Source organism: Cetorhinus maximus, chromosome 7, assembly GCF_964194155.1.
Source record: "Cetorhinus maximus chromosome 7, sCetMax3.hap1.1, whole genome shotgun sequence".
Lineage (NCBI taxonomy): Eukaryota > Metazoa > Chordata > Chondrichthyes > Lamniformes > Cetorhinidae > Cetorhinus > Cetorhinus maximus.
Window position 1 is genome coordinate 3,822,087 of NC_135885.1, and position 20,147 is coordinate 3,842,233.

The 20,147-nt window shown below is 44.6% G+C and overlaps 2 protein-coding genes across 4 annotated transcripts in view; both read left to right on the top strand.

Annotated features, from left to right (window-relative positions):
- Positions 1 to 20,147, top strand: part of folr (folate receptor) — an 81,993-nt gene that overhangs the window by 30,883 nt on the left and 30,963 nt on the right. The window lies entirely within an intron of this gene.
- LOC144682559 (nuclear mitotic apparatus protein 1) overlaps positions 1 to 20,147 on the top strand; it is a 56,804-nt gene that overhangs the window by 29,763 nt on the left and 6,894 nt on the right. For both annotated transcript variants that reach the window (XM_078544996.1, XM_078544995.1), the window contains exons 3-5: positions 16,129 to 16,214; positions 17,038 to 17,120; positions 18,675 to 18,701. In XM_078544996.1, coding sequence (XP_078401122.1) covers positions 16,129 to 16,214; positions 17,038 to 17,120; positions 18,675 to 18,701 — 196 coding nt within the window. The remainder of the gene's footprint in view (positions 1 to 16,128; positions 16,215 to 17,037; positions 17,121 to 18,674; positions 18,702 to 20,147) is intronic.

A 20,147-nucleotide genomic window follows, 5' to 3' on the forward strand; every position in this document is an offset into this window, starting at 1 on the left:
TAGGGGGATAGATCCTGTTCTCTGCAGCTGTGAACATGAGTCCTGAAGGCTGTGTTGCCTGCCCGGTGCCAGGTTTAAGGACATCTCCTTAGAGCTGGAGAGCAACTTAGAGTGGGAGGGGAGGGATCCAGATGTCGTTGTCCACGTTGGTACCAACGACATTGATAGGACTAGAGAGGAGGTTCTGCTGAAAGAATTTGAACAGTTAGGAGCTAAATTAAAAAGCGGAGCCTCCAAGGTAATAATCTTAGGATTACTACCTGATCCCCAGGCAAACTGATATAGAGTAAATAAAGTCAAGGAGTTAAATGCGTGGCTCAAAGATTGGTGTGGGAGGAATGAGTTTCAGTTCATGGGGCATTGACACCAGTACTGGGGTAGAAGGGAGTTGTTCTTGTGGGGCGGGCTTCACTTGAACCATGCTGGGACCAGCGTCCTGGCGAATTGAATAACTAGGGCTGTAGAGAGGGCTTTAAACTAAATGGAGAGGGGGAGATTCTGGAGAGGGGATGCGTAAACTTACAATGCAAAAGGATACGACAGCCTTGCAAGGCAGCTATTTAGGTAATGATACCCAGAGTGTGACAGGAAGGGACAGAGTGTACAAACATTACAAAAAAAACAGCATCATATAGGGTCAATGGGGGGAAAAAATGGTAAAAAGACAAAAATTAATGGCTCTTCACTTAAATGCAGTAGTATTCGGAACAAAATAAATGAATTAACGGCACAAATAGAGGTTAATGATTATGACCTTATAGCCATTACGGAAACATGGTTACAAGGAGATCAACGCTGGGAATTAAATATTCAGGGGTATATGACTTTTCGAAAGGACAGGCAGGAAGGAAAGGGTGGTGGGGTAGCTTTATTAATATGAGATGGAATAAGTACGATAGCAAAAAATTATCTTGGATCGGAAGATGTAGAATCTATATGGGTGGAGGGAAGAGGTAACATGGGGAAGAAGACACTGGTTGGAGTAGTCTATAGGCCCCCTAACAGTAGTGCTACTGTAGGACAGAATAAATCAGAGATATGAGGGCATGTAAAAAAGGCAGTACTGTAATCATGGGTGACTTTAATCTTCATGTAGATTGAGGAAATCAAATTGGCAGAGATAGCCTCGAGCAAAAATTCATAGTGTATTTGGGACAGTTTCCTAGAACAATATGTTGTGGATCCAACCAGGGATCAGGCTATTTTGGATCTGGTATTGAGACAGGTTTAATAAATGATCTGAGTAAATGATCCCCTGGGAAACAATGGTAGAATTTTGCATTCAGTTTGAGAGTGAGAAACTTGGGTTAGAAACAACCGTACTAAACTTAAGGGTAATTACAAAGAAATGAGGGCAGGGTTGGCTGGAGTGGAGTTTAGCAGAAAAGACGGTTGATGACAGTTCATGATTCACAACAAAGATATATCCCAGTGAGTAAGAAGGGTCCTAGGAAGGGGATAAATCACTCATGGTTAACCAAGGAAGTTAAGGATAGTATCAAATTGAAAGGAACAAAACATACAATGTGCTAAAGATTAGTGGTAAGCCAGCAGATTGGGGAAGTTTTAAAAACCAACAAAAGATGACCAAAAAAAAAGAGGGAGAAAATAAACTTTGAGGGGAAACTAACAAGGAATATAAAATCAGACAGTAAGAGCTTCTTTAAATATGTAAAAAGGAAGAGAGAGGCCAAAGTGAACACAGGCCCCTTAGAGAATGAGGCTGGGGAAATAATAATGGGGAACCAGGAAATGGCAGAGGAGTTCAATAAATACTTTGCATCAGTCTTCAAGGTATTAGACACTAATAGCATTCCAAAAATACTAAATAATCAAGGGGCAAAAAGGGGAGGGGGAGGAAATAAATACAAAAACTATCACTAGAGAAAAAGTACTAGGGAAACTAATGGGGCTAAAGGCTGATAAGTCCCCTGGACCTGATGGGTTGCACCCTAGGATATTAAAGGAAGTAGCAACAGAGATAGTGGATGAACTGGTAGTAATCTTCCAAGAACCCTTAGATTCTGGATAAGTCCCACAGGATTGGAAAACTGCCAATGTAACACCCTTATTCAAAAAGGGAGGGAGACAAAAAACTATAGGCCAGTTGACTTAACGTCTGTCATTGGGGAAAATGTTAGTCTATTATAAAGGATGTGATAGCAGAGCATTTAGAAATACATAATATAATCAAGCAGAGTCAGCATGGCTTCATGAAGGGGAAATCATGCTTGACAAATTCACTAGAATTCTTTGAGGAGGTAACAGGCAGGATAGGTAAAGGGGAACCAGTAGATGTAATATATTTAGATTTCCAAAAGGTATTGGATAAGGTACTGCACATAAGGCTACTTAATAAGATAAGAGCCCATGGTGTTGGGGGTAATATAGTTAGGACTGGCTAACTAATAGAAGAGAGAGAGTTGGGATAAGGGGGGCATTTTCAGGATGACAGCCTGTAACTAGTGGAGTGCCACAGGGATCAGTGCTGGGGCCACAATAATTTACAATATATATTATTCACTTGGTGAGGGAAGTGAATGTACTATCACCAAGTTTGCAAACGACACAAAAATAGATGGGAAAGCAACTGGTGAGGATGACACAAACAATCTACGGAGGGATATAGGTTAAGTGAGTGGGCAAAAACTTGGCAGATGGAATATTATTTAAATGAAGAAAGACTGCAGAAACCTGCAGCACAAAGGGATCTGGGGGTCCTCGTGCATGAATAACAAAAAGCTGGCATACAAGTTCAGGTAATAGGGAATGCAAATGGAATGCTGACCTTCATTTCGAAAGGAATGGAGTATAAAAATAGGGAAGTCTTGCTAAAACTATACAAGACACTAGTTAGAATATACCTAGAATACTGTGAATAGTTTTGGTCCCCTTATCTAAGGAAAGATATACTGGCATTGGAGGCAGTCCAGAGATGGTTCACTAGGTTGATCCCGGGCATGGAGAGATTTTCTTATGAGGAAAGGTTGAGTAGGTTGTGCCTGTACTCATTGGAGTTTAGAAGAATGAGAGGCGACCTTATTGAAACACGTAAGATTGTTAGCATCTATCGAGTCTAGTCCCCTGAGAGGTTGTTTCTCCTTGTGGGGGAGTCTAGGACCAGAGGTCATAATAAGTAAGGGGTCGCCCATTTAAGACAGAGATGAGAAGGAATTTCTTTTCTCAGAGGGTAGTGAATCTGTGAAATTCTTTACCGCAGAGGGCTGTAGAGGCTGGGTTGTTAAACATATTCAAGGCTGAGCTAGACAGATTTTTAATCAGTAAGGGAACCTAGGGTTATGGGGAAAAGGCAGGAAAGTGGAGTTGAGGATTATCAGATCAGCCGTGAACTCATTGAATGGCGGAGCAGACTTGAGGGGCCAAATGAGCTACTTCTGCTCCTATGTCTTATGGTCTTATTTCCCATCCCTAGTTGCCCTTGAGAAGGTGGGGGTTGTGAGCTGCCTTCTTGACCCGGTGCAGTCCATATGGTGTAGGTACACGCACCATGTTGTTAGGGAGGGAGTTCCAAGATTTTGACCCAGTGACATTGAAGGAACGGCAATGTATTTCCAAGTCAAGATGGTGAATGGCTTGGAGGGGAACTTCCAGGTGGTGGTGTTCCCACCTTTGCTCCCCTTGTCCTTTTAGATGGTAGCAGTCATGAATTTGGGAGGTGCTTCAGTTGGAGTTTGGTGGGAGAGGGAGTTCAGTGAAGAGGGAAGGAGGTGATCCTTTCATTTTCTACTTTCCCCAGTAAGAAGACCAGTAGCTTTGGTGAGTAGAACCTAGTAAGTATTTCTTCTGCCCTTACTTCCTCCAGTTTAGAAAGTATTAGAAGAAAAGGGAATCATTTAAGGGTAAGTCATAGGGCAGCTCGGCCAAGTAGAATGCTCCTATGGGATGTGGAAAGTCAGGGACACTTCCAGTGTCCAGGGCCACCATGTGTGCAGGAAGTGTCTCCAGCTGCAGCTACTTGAAATCCGTGTTTCGGAACTGGAGCTGTGCCTGGAGTCACTGTGGAGCATCCACAAGAATGCGATCTTTGTGGATAGCATGTACAGTGACATGGTCACACTGCAGGTAGAGGCACAGGCAGAAAGGGAATAGGTGACCACCAGACTGACTAAAAGCACTAGGCAGGTAGTGCAGGAGTCCCCTGGGTCCATCTCCGTCTCCGAAAGATTTTCCACTTTGGATGCTGCTGGGGGAGATGGTTTCTCAGGGGAATGCAACAAGAGTCAAGTCTGTGGCAACGCAAGTGACTCAGCTGCACAGAAGGGGGGAAATGGAGTGGGAGAGCAATAGTGATAGGGGATTCTATTGTATTGGGAGCAGACAGATGTTTCTGCGACCGCAAACATGACACCAGGATGGTATGTTGCCTTTCTGGTGCCAGGGTCAAGGATGTCACTGAGCGGCTTCAGGATATTCTGGACCATGTCAGTACCAACAACAGGGGTGAAAAGTGGGATGAGGTCTTGAAAGCAGAATATAGGGAGTTAGGAAATAAAAAGTAGTCCTTCGAAGGTAGTAACCTAAGGATTATTCCTAGTGCCACATGTTAGCGAGATCAGGAATAGAATAGACCAGATGAATGTGTGGCTGGAGAGATGGTGTAGGAGGGAGGGATTTAGATTCCTGAGGCATTGGGACCAATTCTGGGGAAGATGGGATCTATACAAGCTGGACAGGTGGCATCCCTGCAGGACTGGGACCAATATCCTCGCAGGGGTATTCGCTAGCACTATGGGGGTGACTTTAAACTAGATTGGCAGAGGAATGGGAACCTGAGCAGGGAGACACGAGAGAGGGAAACAAAGTTAGGAATGAAAGACAGAAAAGTAGAAAGCAAAAGTGGAAGGCAGAGCAAACCAGGGCTAGCAACAAATAGGGTCATAGTACAAATAAAATGTGTAAAAATATTAAACAGACAAGTCTAAAGGCACAGTATCTGAATGCATGGAGCATTCGCAATAAGGTAGACGAATTAACAGTGCAAATAGAAGCAGCCCAAGCCCAAATGCAGCAAGACCTGGACAATATTCAGTGTTGGGCTGACACGTCACATTGGCGTCACACAAGTGCCAGGCAATGACCACCTCCAACAAGAGAGAATCTAACCATGGTCCCTTGATGTTCAATGGCATTACCATCACTGAATCCCCCGGTATCAACATCCTGGGGGGTTACCATTGACCAGAAGCTGAACTGGACTAGCGTTATTAGTTAAGGATGAAATCAGTGCAATAGTGAGAGAGGATATTGGCTCAAAAAATCTAGATATAGAATCAGTCTGTCTGGAGCTAAAAAGCAACAGTGAGCAGAAAACATTAGAGGGAGTTGTCTATAGGCCTCCAAACAGCAGTGATAAGGTAGGGGACGGCATTAAACAGGAATTTAGAGATGCATGTAACAAGGGTGCTACAGTAATCATGGGTGACTTTAATCTACATATAGACTGGGCAAACCAAATTAACAATAACACTGTGGCAGATGAATCCCTGGAGTGTGTACAAGATGGTTTTTTAGACCAGTATGTGAAGGAATCATCTGGGGAACAGACTATCCTAGATTTGGTATTGTGCAATGAGAAAGGTTTAATTAATTATCTTGTTGTGCGGGGTCCTTTAGGGAACAGTGACCATAACATGATAGAATTCTTCATTAGGATGGAAAGTGAAGTAGTCCGATCTGAAACTAGGGTCGTAAGTCTTAACAAAGGAAACTATAAAGGTATGAGGTGTGAGTTGGGGAATTTTATAAAAAGTGGATAGACAATGACTAATATTTAAGGAACGAATGTATGCATTGCAATAGTTATACATTCCTTTCTGGTGCAAAAACACAACAGGAAAAGTGGCCCAACCATGACTAACAAAAGAACTTAGGGATAGTATTAGATCCAAAAAGTAGTAGAGTTGCTAGACAAAGTAGCAAGCCTGAAGATTGGGAGCAGTTTAGAATTCAGCAAAGGAGGACCAAGAGATTGATTAAGAGGGGAAAATAGAGTATGAGCATAAGCTAGCAAGGAACATAAAAGTGGACTTTAAAAGCTTCTATAAGTATGGAAAAAGAAAAAGATTATTGAAGACAAATGTGGATCCCCTGCAGTCTAAAATGAGAGCATTTATAATAAAGAACAAGGAAATGGCAGAACATTAAACAACTACTTTAGTTCCGTCTTCACGGAGACATAGATAACTTTCCAGAAATACTAGGGAACCAAGGGTCAAGTGAGAAGGAGGGATTGAAGGAACTTAGTAATATGAAAAAAATAGTGCTGGAGAAATTAATGGGACTGAAAGCTGATAAATCCCCAGGGCCTGATAATCTACTTTCAGGGTACTAAAGGAGGTGGCAATGGAAATAATAGATGGATTGGTTGTCATCTTCCTAGATTCTGGAACAGAATCCTGGCAGATTAGAGGGTGGCTGATGTAACCCCACTATTTAAAAAAACAAGGTGGGGGGAGGGAGAAAATAGTGAATTATAGACCGGTTAGCCTAACATCAGTAGTAGGGAGAATGCTAGAATATTATAAAGGATGTGATAACAGGACACTTAGGAAATATCAATGGGATTAGACAAAGTCAACATGGATTTATGAAAGGGAAATCATGTTTGGCAAACTTACTGGAGTTTTTTGAGGATGTAACTAGCAGAATAGATAAGGGAGAACCAGTGGATGTGGTGTATTTGGATTTTCAGAAAGCTTTTGATAAAGTCCGACATAAGAGGTTAGTGTGTAAAATTAAAGGAGGTGGGATTGGGAGCAGTATAATGGCATGGATTGAGAATTGGTTAGCAGACAGGAAACAGTAGAATAAATTTGTCTTTTTCGGAGTGGCAGGCGGTTACTAGTGGGATATCACAAGAATCAGTGATAGCTTGGGCCCCAGCTATTCACAATCTATATCAATGATTTGGATGAGGGGACCAAATGTAATATTTCCAAGTTTGTTGATGTCATGAAACTTGGTGGGTCTGAGCGATGAGGAGTGTGTTAAGAGGCTTCAAGGCAATTTAGAGAAGTTGAGTGAGTGGTCAAATACATGGCAGATGCGGTATAACGAGGATAAATGTGAAGTTATCCAATTTGGTCGGAAAAACAAAGGCAGAGTATTATTTAAATGGTAATAATTGGGAAATGTTGATGTACAAAGGGACCTGGGTGTCCTTGTACACCAATCACTGAAAGCAAGCATGCAGGTGCAGCAAACAGCTAAGAAGGCAAATGGTATGTTGGCCTTCATTGTGAGAGGACTTGAGTAGCCTGGATCATGTTGAGATCAAAAGAGAGGTGTTAGGCGTCTTGAAGAATATTAAGGTGGATAAGTCCCCAGGGCCAGATGGGATCTACCCCAGAGTACCGAGGGAGGCAAGGGAGGAGATTGCTGGGGCCTTGACAGAAATCTTTGTATCCTCACTGGCTACGGGTGAGGTCCCAGAGGACTGGAGAATGGCCAATGTTGTTCCATTGTTTAAGAAGGGTAGCAGGGATGATCCAGGAAATTACAGGCCGGTGAGCCTTACATGAGTGGTAGGGAAATTATTGGAGAAGATTCTTTGTGACAGGATTTACTACCGTTTGGAAGCAAATGGGCGTATTAGTGAGAGGCAGCATGGTTTTGTGAATGGGAGGTCGTGTCTCACTAACTTGATCGAGTTTTTCGAGGAAGTGACAAAGATGATTGATGATGGAAGGGCAGTGGATGTTATATACCTGGATTTCAGTAAGGCCTTTGACAAGGCCCCTCATGGCAGACTGGTACAGAAGGTAAAGTCGCACGGGATCAGAGGTGAGCTGGCAAGATGGATACAGAATTGGCTTGGTCATAGAAGACAGAGGGTAGCAGTGTCAGGGTGCTTTTCTGAATGGAGAGCTGTGACTAGTGGAGTTCCACAGGGATCAGTGCTGGGACCTTTGCTGTTTGTAGTATACATAAATGATTTGGAGGAAAATGTAACTGGGCTAATTAGTAAGTTTGCAGACGACACTAAGGTTAGAGGAGTTGCAGATAGTGAAGAGGATTGTCAAAGGATACAACGGGATATAGATTGGTTGGAGACTTGGGCGGAGAAATGGCAGATGGAGTTTAATCCTGACAAATGCGAGGGAATGCATTTTGGAAGGTTGAATACAGGCAGGAATTATACAGTAAATGGCAGAACCCTTAAGTGCATTGACGGGCAGCGGGATCTGGGTGTACAGGTCCACAGGTCACTGAAAGTGGCAACGCAGGTGGATAAGGTAGTCAGGAAGGCATATGGCATGCTTGCCTTCATTGGCAGGAGTATTGATTGAGTATAAAAGCTAGGAAGTCATGCTGCAGCTGTATAGAACCTTGGTTAGGCCACACTTGGAATATTGCGTGCAATTCTGGTCACCACATTACCAGAAGGATATGGAGGCGTTGGAGAGGATGCAGGATGTTGCCTGGTCTGGAGGTTATTAGCTATGAGGAGAGGTTGGAGAAACTCGGATTGTTCTCAGTAGAGCGACGGAGATTGAGGGGCGACTTGATAGAAGTTTACAAAATTATGAGTGGCATGGACAGAGTAGATAGAAGCTTTTTCCCAGGGTGGAAGAGTCAATTACTAGGGGACATAGATTTAAGGTGAGAGGAGAAAACTATAGAGGAGATGTGTGGGGCAAGTTTTTTACGCAGAGGGTAGTGAGTGTCTGGAATTCGCTGCCAGAGGAGGTGGTGGAAGCAAGTACGATAGTGGTGTTTAAGAGGCAGCTTGACAAATACATGAATAGGATGGGAATAGAGGGATAAGGAACCCCGGAAGTGCAAATTGTTTTAGTTGATGGGCAATATGATCGGCGCAGGCTTGGAGGGCCGAAGGGCCTGTTCCTGTGCTGTACTTTTCTTTGTTCTTTGTTCAGGAGCAAGGACGTCTTACTGCAGCTATACAGGGCCCTGGTGAGACTGCACCTGGAGTGTGCGGTTTTGATCTCCTTACCTAAGAAAGGATATACTTGCCATAAAGGGAGTGCAGCAAATGTTCACCAGGCTGATTCCTGGGCTGGTAGTATTGCCGAATGAGGAGAGATTGGGTCAGCTAGGCCTGTATTCACTGGAGTTTAGAAGAATGAGAGATCTCAAACATATAAAATTCTGACAGAGATGGGCAGACTGGATGCAGGGATGATGTTTCCTCTGGCTGGGGGAGGTCTAGAACAAGGGGTCACAGTCTCAGGATACGGGGTAGATCACTTAGGAAAGATGAGGAGAAACGCCTTCACTCAGAGGGTGGTGAACCTGTAGAATTCTCTACCACAGAGGCTGTGGAGGCCAAGTCACTGAAAATATTAAGAAGGAACTGGATTTCTAGACTCTAAAGGTATCAAGGGGTATGGGAGAGCGTGGGATTACGGCATTGAGAGAGGATCAGCCATGATCATATTGAATGGCAGAGCAGGCTCGAAAGGCCGAAGTACCTAATCCTCCTATTTTCTATGTTTCTGTGCTTTCTAAAGAGCCCTGGCGAGTCCATGCAGTGCAATTTGTAGATGGTATGCACTGCTGCTACTGTGCATCGGTGGTGGAGGGAATGATTGTTTGTGGATGATTGCCAATCACCAGGCTGCTTTGTCTTGGATGGTGTCAATATTCTTGAATGTTGTTGGAGCTGCACTCATCCAAGCAAGCAGAGAGTATTCCATCACACTCCTGACTTGTGCCTTGCAGATGGTGGACAGGCTTTGGGGTGTCAGGAGGATTCCGAGCCTCAGACCTGCTCTTGTAGTCACGGTATTTATATGGCTAGTCCAATTCAGTTTCTGGTTAATGGTAATCCCCCAGGATGTTGATAGTGGGGGATTCAGCGATGGTAATGCCAGTGAATGTCATGGGGTGATGGTTAGATTCTCCCTTGTTGAAGATGGTCATTGCCTGGCACTTTTGTGGCGTGAATTTTATTTGCCACTTGTCAGCCCAAGCCTGGATATTGTCCAGGCCTTGCTGCATTTGGACATAGACTGCTTCAGTATCTGAGGAGTCGCGATTGATGCTGAACATTGTTCAATCATTAGCGAACATCTCCACTCCTGACCTTGTGTTGGAGAGAAGGTTGTTGATGAAGCAGCTGAAGATGGTTGGGCCGAGGACACTACCCTGAGGAACTCCTGCAGTGATGTCCTGGAACTGAGATGATTGACGCCTAACAACACAACTGTCTTCCATTGTGCTAGTTATGACTCCAACCAGTAGAGGATTTTCTCCTGATTCCCATTGTCTCCAGTTTTGCTAGGGCTCCTTGATACCACACTTGGTCAAATGCTGCCTTGATGCTGAGGGCAGTCATTCTCACCTCACCTCTGGTGTTCAGCTCTTTTGTTCATGTTTGACCCAAGTAGCTAAGTGGCCTTGGTGGAACCCAAACTGAGCATCAGTGAGCAGGTTATTGCTAAGCAAGTGCTGCTTGATAACATTGTTGTTGACCCCTTCCATTACTTTACTGATGATCGAGAGTAGACTGAAGGGGTGGTAATTGGCTGGGTTGGATTTATCCTATTTTTGTGTACAGGAATAGCTTGGCTAGTTCTGGAGCACAAGTCTTCAGTACTATGCCGGAGTCTAGTCAGGGCCCATAGTCTTTGCGGTATCCAGTGCCTTCAGCCATTTCTTGATGATATGTGGAGTGAATTGAATTGGCTGAAGACTGGCGTCTGTGATTCTGGGGACCTCCGGAGGAGGCCAAGGTGGAACATACATTTGGCACTTCTGGCTGAAGATTGTTGAAAATGTTTCAGCCTTTTGCACTGATGTGCTGGGGCCCCCCCATCATTGAGGATGGGGATATTTTTGGAGCTGCCTCCTTGAGTTAGTTATTTAATTGTCCACTACCATTCATGACTGGATGTGGCAGGACTTCAGAGCTTAGATCTGATCTGTTGGTTCTGGAATCGCTTAGCTCTGTCTGTCACTTGCTGCTTATGCTGTTTGGCACGCAAATAGTCCTGTGTTGTAGCTTCACCAGATTGTCGCCTCATTTTTAGGTATGCCTGTTGCTGCTCCTGGCATGCCCTCCTGCACTCTTCATTGAAATAGGGTTGACCCCCTGGCTTGATAGTAATGGCAGAGTGGGGGATATGCCAGGCCATGAGGTTACAGATTGTGTTGGAGTACAGTTCTGCTGCTGCTGATGACCCACAGCGCCTCATGGGTGTCCAGTCTTGAGTTGCTAGAGCTGTTCGAAATCTATCCCATTTAGCACAGTGGTAGTGCCACACAACACAATAGAGGGCATCCTCAATGTGAAGACAGGACTTTGTCTTCACAAGGACCGTGTGGTGGTCACTCCTACCAATGCTGTTATGGACAAATGCATCTGTGGTAGGTAGCTGGTGAGGATGAGGTCAAGTATGTTTTTCCGTCTCGTTGGTTCCCTCACCACCTGCCGCAGACCCAGTCTAGCAGCTATATTCTTAGCACTCGGTCAGCTACCGAGCCACTCTTGGTGATGGGCCCAGAGTACGTTCTGCGCCCTTGCCACCCTCAGTGCACCTCCCAAGTGGTGTTCAACATGGAGGAGTAGCTGAGAAGGGGTGCGGTATGTGGTAATCCGGAGGAGGTTACCTTGCCCATATTTGATCTGATGCCATGAGACTTCATGGGCACCAGAGTCAATGTTGAGGACTCCTATGGCAACTTCCTCCCAACTGTTTACCACTGTGCTGCCACCCCTGCTGAGCCTGTCCTGCCGTGGGACAGGATGGTGATGCTGGTATCTGGGACATTATCTGTAAGGTATGACGTGACTATGATTAGACAGGCTGTTGCTTGACTAGTCTGTGAGACAGCTCTCCCAATTTTGGCACAAGCCCCCAGATGTCACAGCTCTCCATTCAGAAAAGCACCATCCACTGCTACCCTCTGTCTTCTATGACCAAGCCAATTCTGTATCCATCTTGCCAGCTCACCTCTGATCCCGTGGGACTTTACCTTCTATACCAGTCTGCCATGAGGGGCCTTGTCAAAGGCCTTACTGAAATCCATGTATATAACATCCACTGCCCTTCCATTGTCGATCATCTTTGTCACTTTCTCGAAAAACTCGATCAAGTTAGTGAGACACGACCTCCCATTCATAAAACCATGCTGCCTCTCACTAATACAAAAACAGAATTACCTGGAAAAACTCAGCAGGTCTGGCAGCATCGGCGGAGAAGAAATCAGTTAACGTTTCGAGCCTTCATGGCCCTTCGGCAGAACTGAAGCATAGTTAGGAGAAGGGAGAAATATAAACTGGTTTAAGGTGGGCGGGGGGGGAAGAGAGAAGTTGAGGGTGTGGTGATTGTGGAGATAAGCAGTGATAGGAGCAGATAATCAAAAGATGTCACAGACAAAAGGATCAAAGAGGTGTTGAAGGTGGTGATATTTGTCTAAGAAAAGTGCTAATTAAGAATGGAAGACAGGATACTCAAAGTACAGCTCTAGTGGGGGTGGGGTGGACAGACTAACAAGGTTTTAGTTTTAGATTTAAAAATAATGGAAATAGGTGGGGAAAGAAGAATCTATATAAATTATTGAAAAAAAAGTGGGGGTGGGGGGGAGAAACGGGGTGGGGATGGGGGGAGGGGGAGTTTAAGATCTAAAGTTGTTGAATTCAATATTCAGCCCGGAAGGCTGTAAAGTGCCTAGTCGGAGGATGAGGTGCTGTTCCTCCAGTTTGTGTTGGGCTTCACTGGAACAATGCAGCAAGCCAAGGACAGACATGTGGGCAAGAGAACAGGGTGGAGTGTTAAAATGGCAAGCGACAGGGAGGTTTGGGTCTTTCTTGCGGACAGACCGCAGGTGTTCCGCAAAACGGTCGCCCAGTTTGCGTTTGGTCTCTCCAATGTAGAGGAGACCGCATTGGGAGCAACGAATGCAGTAGACTAAGTTAGGGGAAATGCAAGTGAAATGCTGCTTCACTTGAAAGGAGTGTTTGGGCCCTTGGACGGTGAGGAGAGAGGAAGTGAAGGGGCAGGTGTTGCATCTTCTGCGTGGGCATGGGGAGGTGCCATAAGTGGGGGTTGAGGAGTAGGGGGTGATGGAGGAGTGGACCAGGGTGTCCCGGAGGGAACGATCCCTATGGAATGCCGTCAGGGGGTGTGAAGGGAAGATGTGTTTGGTGGTGGCATCATGCTGGAGTTGGCGGAAATGGCGGAGGATGATCCTTTGAATGCGGAGGCTGGTGGGGTGATAAGTGAGGACAAGGGGGACCCTATCATGTTTCTGGGAAGGAGGAGAAGGCGTGAGGGAGGATGCGCGGGATATGGGCCGGACACGGTTGAGGGCCCTGTCAATGACCGTGGATGGAAAACCTCGGTTAGGGAAGAAGGAGGACATGTCAGAGGAGCTGTTTTTGAAGGTAGCGTCATCAGAACAGATGCGACGGAGGCGAAGGAACTGAGAGAATGGGATGGAGTCTTTACAAGAAGCGGGGTGTGAGGAGCTGTAGTCGAGGTAGCTGTGGGAGTCGGTAGGCTTGTAATGGATATTGGTGGACAGTCTATCATCAGAAATTGAGACAGAGAGGTCAAGGAAGGGAAGAGAAGTGTCAGAGATGGACCATGTGAAAATGATGGAGGGGTGGAGATTGGAAGCAAAATTAATAAATTTTTCCAGGTCCCGACGAGAGCATGAAGCAGCACCGAAGTAATCATCGATGTACCGGAGAAAGAGTTGTGGGAGGGGGCCGGAGTAGGACTGGAACAAGGAATGTTCCAGATACCCCATAAAGAGACAGGCATAGCTGGGGCCCATGCGGGTACCCATAGCCACACCTTTTATTTGGAGGAAGTGAGAGGAGTTAAAGGAGAAATTGTTCAGTGTGAGAACAAGTTCAGCCAGACGGAGGAGAGTAGTGGTGGATGGGGATTCACTAATACGCCCATTTGCTTCCAAATGGTAGTAAATCCTGTCACAAAGAATCTTCTCCAATAATTTCCCTACCACTCATGTAAGGCTCACCGGCCTGTAATTTCCTGGATTATCCCCGCTATCCTTCTTAAACAATGGAACAACATTGGCCATTCTCCAGTCCTCTGGGACCTCACCCGTAGCCAGTGAGGATACAAAGATTTCTGTTAAGGCCCCAGCAATCTCCTCCGTTGCCTCCCTCAGTACTCTGTGTCACATAGGCCAGACCAGGTCAGGATGGCTGATTATCCTTCCCTAAAGGACGTTATGGCAGTTAACAATGGTTTCATGGTCATCATTAGACTTCCAGATTTTTATTGTACTCAGATTCCACAAGCTGCCATGGTGGGATTCGAACCTGGGTCCCCAGAGCATTACCCTGGGTCAGTGACAATACCACTATGCCTCCCGCATGCACCACCACCCCCCCGCCCCCCCCGCAAGTGGGTTAAGACTAAACTTTTACCTTAAACCGATTTTGAATCTAGCCCAGGAAGGCACTGGTAACATTAAAGATTCACTAGTGGACCTTCTGTACTGGCCATGGGCTGATTTATGAAGGAACAGGAGAAGGTCATACAGCCCCTTGAGTCTTTTCCAACAGTCAGTGAGATCGTGGCTGATCAGTGTTGTAACTCTATCCACCCGCCTTGTTCCATATCCCTCAATACACTTGGCTCGGAAAGACCTATCCATCTCAATTTTGCAATAATTAATTGAGCTGGCACCTGCTTTTTGTGGGAGAGTGTTCCACACTTTTACCACCCTTTGTGTGAAGATGTGTTGCACATTGTAACATGCAAATTTCCCTGGTATCAGGGGAAATCTGTGACCCTTAAGATCAAAAAGCCTTGAGCGTTAAGTGGGTGACACTCCAGATTATTCAGGGTTTAGTGATTGTTTGGTCAGGGTGTTTGCAAATTGTGACATGCCTGTTGACTTTAGGCCACCAGCTCACAAGTATGAAGCTTTGAAAGATTGTTTTGGATGTTTCCTCTGTAATATGACATTGAAATTGTAGACCTGCTGTTCTTAAATGCATGGAAACTTTATACAAATTTCTTTTTTGCAGTGTAGAAGGAAGCCACTCAGCCCAGTATGTCTGCACCAGCTCTCCAAACAAGCAACTCCTTTCGGGCCATAATCCTGCACATTCTTCTTTTTCAGCTAACAACCTAATTCCCTCTTGAATGCTTCAATTGAACCTGCCTCCGCCATACTCAGGCAGAGCTTTTTCACGCAGCGCATGGTTTTTTTCCCTCATATCACTTTTGCCAATTACTTTAAATCTGTGCCCCCTCATTCTCGATCCTTCCACCAGGGGGAACAGTTTCTCCCTATCTGCTCTGTCCAGGCCGCTCATGATTTTGCATACCTGTGTCAAATCTCCTCTCAGTCTTCTTTTCTGCAGGAAAATAATCCTAGCTTCTTCAGTCTATCTGCATAACTGAAGTTCCTCATCCCTGGAACCATCTTTTCTGCACTCTCTCCAATGCCTTCACACCCTTCCTAAAGTGCGGTGCCTAAAACTGGACACAATACTCCAGCTGAGGCCGAACTAGTGTTTTATGCAAGATCACATAACCTCCTTGCTCTTGTGGATACCATATGCTTTATTAGCCGTTCTCTCAGCCTGTATCCATGTTGCTACTGCCCCTTTTATTCCATGAGCTATAACTTTGCTCATAATTCTGTTGTGCAACACTTTATAAAATGCCTTTTGGAAGTCCATGTATACCACATCAATAGCATTACCCTCATCAACCCTGTGTTACCTCTTCCAAAAACTCTAGCACGTTAGTTAAACACGATCTTCCCTTAAGAAATTCATGCTGGCTTTCCTAAATTAACCCGCATTTATCCACGTGACTATTAATTTTGTCCTGAATTATTGTTTCTAGAAGTTTCCACACCACCAAAGTTAAACTGACTGGCCTGTTGTTGCTGGACTTATCTTTACACCCTTTTTTCGAACAAAGTTCTAACATTTTGTCTTAAGGAAAGACACCAGGGCTAATAGTAAGGGGGGAAATTCAGGTGACAAGTGTTCTAAGCTTTAAAAGGAGGAGGAAACAGGATTTTATTTCCTCAACCTGTGTTCAGGTTGGGGATGGTCCTGGCAAATTCAGAACAGTAACTTGCTGACTGATGTCAAGTTATAAGTTGGTGTTTATTTAATGTTTATTTTTTGCTTTCTTCTGCCGACAGGTTAACATTCTTAAATTGTCGGAAGAAATAGAAAGTCTGTCGAGTCTCCGTGATGGTGTCATCTTCATCAAAATGGTGTGCAGGATGTGAGTAATTTGACTGCATTCAGGAATTTTTAAGTGATGGTAGGGTTTTTTTTTTTGCAGTCATATGTTTGATGATGTTGAATGATTAAGCCCAGGTTCATGGTCGGCTGGGGAAGGTGCAACAACAACTTGTGTTTAAATAGTGCCTTTAACGTAGTAAAACATTCCAAGGCGCTTTACAGGAGTGTCACCAAAAAAAAAAATGATTTGGATAAGGCACCAAAGCAGTCGGAGGACTGCACCAACAATGGACCAACACCTTTTGGTGTCAGCTGTGGCTCAGTGGGTAGCACTCACGTCTATGAGTCAGAAGGGCCTGGGTTCACATCTCACTCCAGAGGGACCGAAGTACAGATTCTAGGCTGATGTTCCCAGTGTTGCACTGGTGGAGGCTGCCATCTTTCAGATGAGATGTTAAACCATATTGGTGTATGTTTTTAAAAAAGCGCAGGGATGTTCTCCCCAGTATCCTGGGCTAGTATTTATCCTTGAACCAAATTCACTCAACAAAAATACAGATTCTCTGATCAATTATCACTTTTTTTTTTGGATCCTGCTGTGCATAAATTGGCTTCTGCATTTACTACATTACAACAGTGACTACACTTCACTGGCTGTAAAGTGCTTTGGGATATTCTGAGGTTGCGTAAGGTGCTATATTAATGCAAGTTCATTCTTTTGGCAAAGAAGGAAAGTGATGAGGGAAAAGGTGGTCATTTGGCAGTGTAGCTGTATCTACATTTATCTAGAAGTGGCTGTGCAGATGGAGTCATTTTTATATATTTAAAAACAACTTTTTAATAACTAACATTTCTTTTTGCAGAACTGGAAAGGAAAATGCCTCACAGCTAATTGAAGAGCAATCCATTGAGGAGAGATTTCAATTTATCTGCAACTTTTTAGAATGTAAGCATGGAAAAACTTGATGCAAAAAGTTGTTTTGGCATTTAGCTTGAAGTTGTTTAGCTCTTGACCGAATGCCTCCATAATTATTTATGTACCCCAAAGAACCTCCCTTTGAATTATGTTTTTTTTGACCTTTTCCAATTAAATTTTATTACAATAAAAATAAATACTTTAGGAAGTGTGATGTGCCTCTCCCTCGTGGCTCAGATGGTAAAGACAGTATTGAACACAGGGAGTTGAAGGTACTGGACTTGATGCTCTGGTTAATGCTGAATTAACCAATTCCCACCTACGCACTTGGTTCACAATCAACTGACTTGGCTAAAATTCGTGCTCAATGCCCAGTGGAAACTTGCTCACCTGCCAGTAGTTATTCCCCCTGCTCTCTTTACAACGAGAAAAATGACTCTTGAAAGATTAGGTCAGCTGCCATTTCTGTCGGCATGTTTCCCTCCTCGTATTTGTGCCCTTGAATTTGCAGTAGAGCATTTCAGGGCCACGGGAGCAGGGCAAATTAAAAAGCTCTTTCAAAAAGCTGGCACAGGCACAGGCACGACAGGCTGTCAGGGTCCACGTGACGTGACGCAGCGCCCACTGCACAATAGTGCATTGGGAATAGGAGCGGGGAGAGGCGATGGTCATGTTACTGGTGAAAGGAGAACCAATGAAAAGTAAGGAAACCTCCTTGGGGCATTTTAACTTTGGAAAGCTGTGACAACCAGTTGTTCTTTCTTATTGCTGAAAAGAGAGATGTTGCCAAAGCTTCTCATCTTGCACTCATCAGGAGCAAAGCAAGAATGTCATCAATATCCTGATAAGTACAAGACGAAAAGCTTCAATAACATATTTCTTTTTTCGGCAGTATTCAAGTTCTGTATCAACACTGGATTGTTTGTTCTTACTGATTTGTATTTTGTCGCTGAAATGGGAGAACAAGGATTTGGAGTGGAATCACCACCTGGACTATTTCTCCTTTTACCCCACCCAGTAGTGACTGTGCCTTACTGAGGTACTGCCCCGTCACTAACTTATCCAAATGCCGGTCCTTTGTGAAGGGTGAGTGCCAGTAGAGGGCTTCACAGTCGAGTCCATTCTTACCATTCACGCACACTGCAACCAGACAGAGGGAGGAGCTGGTATAGTGGATAGTGACCAGAAATTGGGGCATGAAGATCAATTGTAATGACACGATTGCATGGACCAGGCTGAGATCTGATTACTTGGAGCAGGCTGGGGATCAAACCTGGGATCTTGCTGGTCTGTTGTGCTCTGTTCTAGAGTGGTGTTGCCTTATAGACACTGGAGGAGCAGCATGCTGCTACCTAAGACAGTGTAATGTTTAATGAGCAGAGCTGGGCTTCTAATCTTGGTGCTGCATTGCGTGGAATTACTGATCAAGGCTGCTACATGTTTTACTTTTGCTATATCCTTTTGACCAGAGAGATTGTGTGCACTACAGTCACTCAGTAGGAAGCCATCTTTTACCTTTTTGGTTTTAAAAGACCTGCATGAAGTTCCGCTCGAACTACTAATAATTGTGTTCTGTATTTATAGGTTCTGAAGTCCAGAAGAGTCAGCCAGGTAAGAGCTCCTCTAAAAAGATGATCGAGGTAGTTATATCTTTGAGGCTTGTTGTTTCAGAAGCTGAGACTTGCAGCGATTTCTGTAAGTGGGTATGGTCATGTAGTGCTTAATGTTAATGCAGTAGTAATCCAGAGAATGTGACCTCAAGATTATAAGAGATAGGAGTAGGCCATTCAGCCCCTTAAGCCTGCTCTGCCTTTGAGTAAGATCATTGTTCATCTGACTGTGGCCTTAACTTAACCATGAAGGTGTTGGATTGTTATCTGAAACCCAGGTTCACTATTGTCCCTTGGGGGAAGGAAATGGCCATTCTTAACCCAGTCTGGCTTCTATGTGATTCCAGTCTCACATCAGCATGGTTAATTCTCAACTGCCATCTTGAAGTGGCCTAGAAAACTACTCGGTTGTATCAAACATTTACCTGCAGTTCATGAAGTGTTCTATTCTAGATGGCCAGGTGGTGAAGGTTGGAACCAGAGCCTAATCTTTGCACAACTACAAGATTTTTACAGAGACACGCATTACAAGCACGCATCTCCAAACCCAACAACCACTATTTCACTGTGCTCCTGTATATAAGAGCACTCATGAATCACCAGTTATTGCCCATCACCTGCATACGACCATAACAATTAATTAATATCCAATTTACAAGAAGTCCCACCACCACATCGGGGTAGCTGTGGATGGGCAATTAATGCTGGCCTCACCAAAGATGCCTAAATCCTGAGAACACAAATATAAAAAAAAGATTCTACAGTCTGAAAAGTAGCAACTCTAACTGATTCATGTAAAAGAACACACCCCCAGGTGACTGCCCCCCAGCCTCTTAAGAACATGGAATTGTTTAAGGTATATAGAATCACAGTATCTTTACATTGCAGAAGGAGGATTCAGCCCACCGAGTCTGCACAGGCTCTCCGAAAGAGCATTCTACCTAGTTCCTCTCCCCTGCCTTATTCTTTGCACATTCTTTCTTTTCAGATAGCAATCCAATTTCCTTTTGAATACCTCGATCGAACCTGCCTCCATCACCCCCTCAGGAAGTTAGTTCCAGACTCCAACCACCCTCTAGGTGAAAACATTTTTCCTCACATCACTTTTACTTCTGTCAATTGTTTTGTATCTGTGCCCTTTCGTTCTTGATGCTCTCTTGAGTGGGAACAGTTTCTCACTACTTACCCTGCCCATGCCCCTCAGGATCGTGGATACCTCTATCAAGCCTGCTTTTCTCCAAGGAAGACAGTCCCAACCTCTCCAATCTATGCTCATAGCTGCAGTTCTTTATCCCTGGAATCATTCTTGTGAATCTCTTCTGTACTCTCACCAATGCCTTCACGTCCTTCCTCAGGTATGGCGCCCAGAACTGGACGCAGTACTCCAGATAAGGCCTTATATAATGTAATATTATTCCTGTCCCTTCCTTCCTGTTGCTCTCAATCC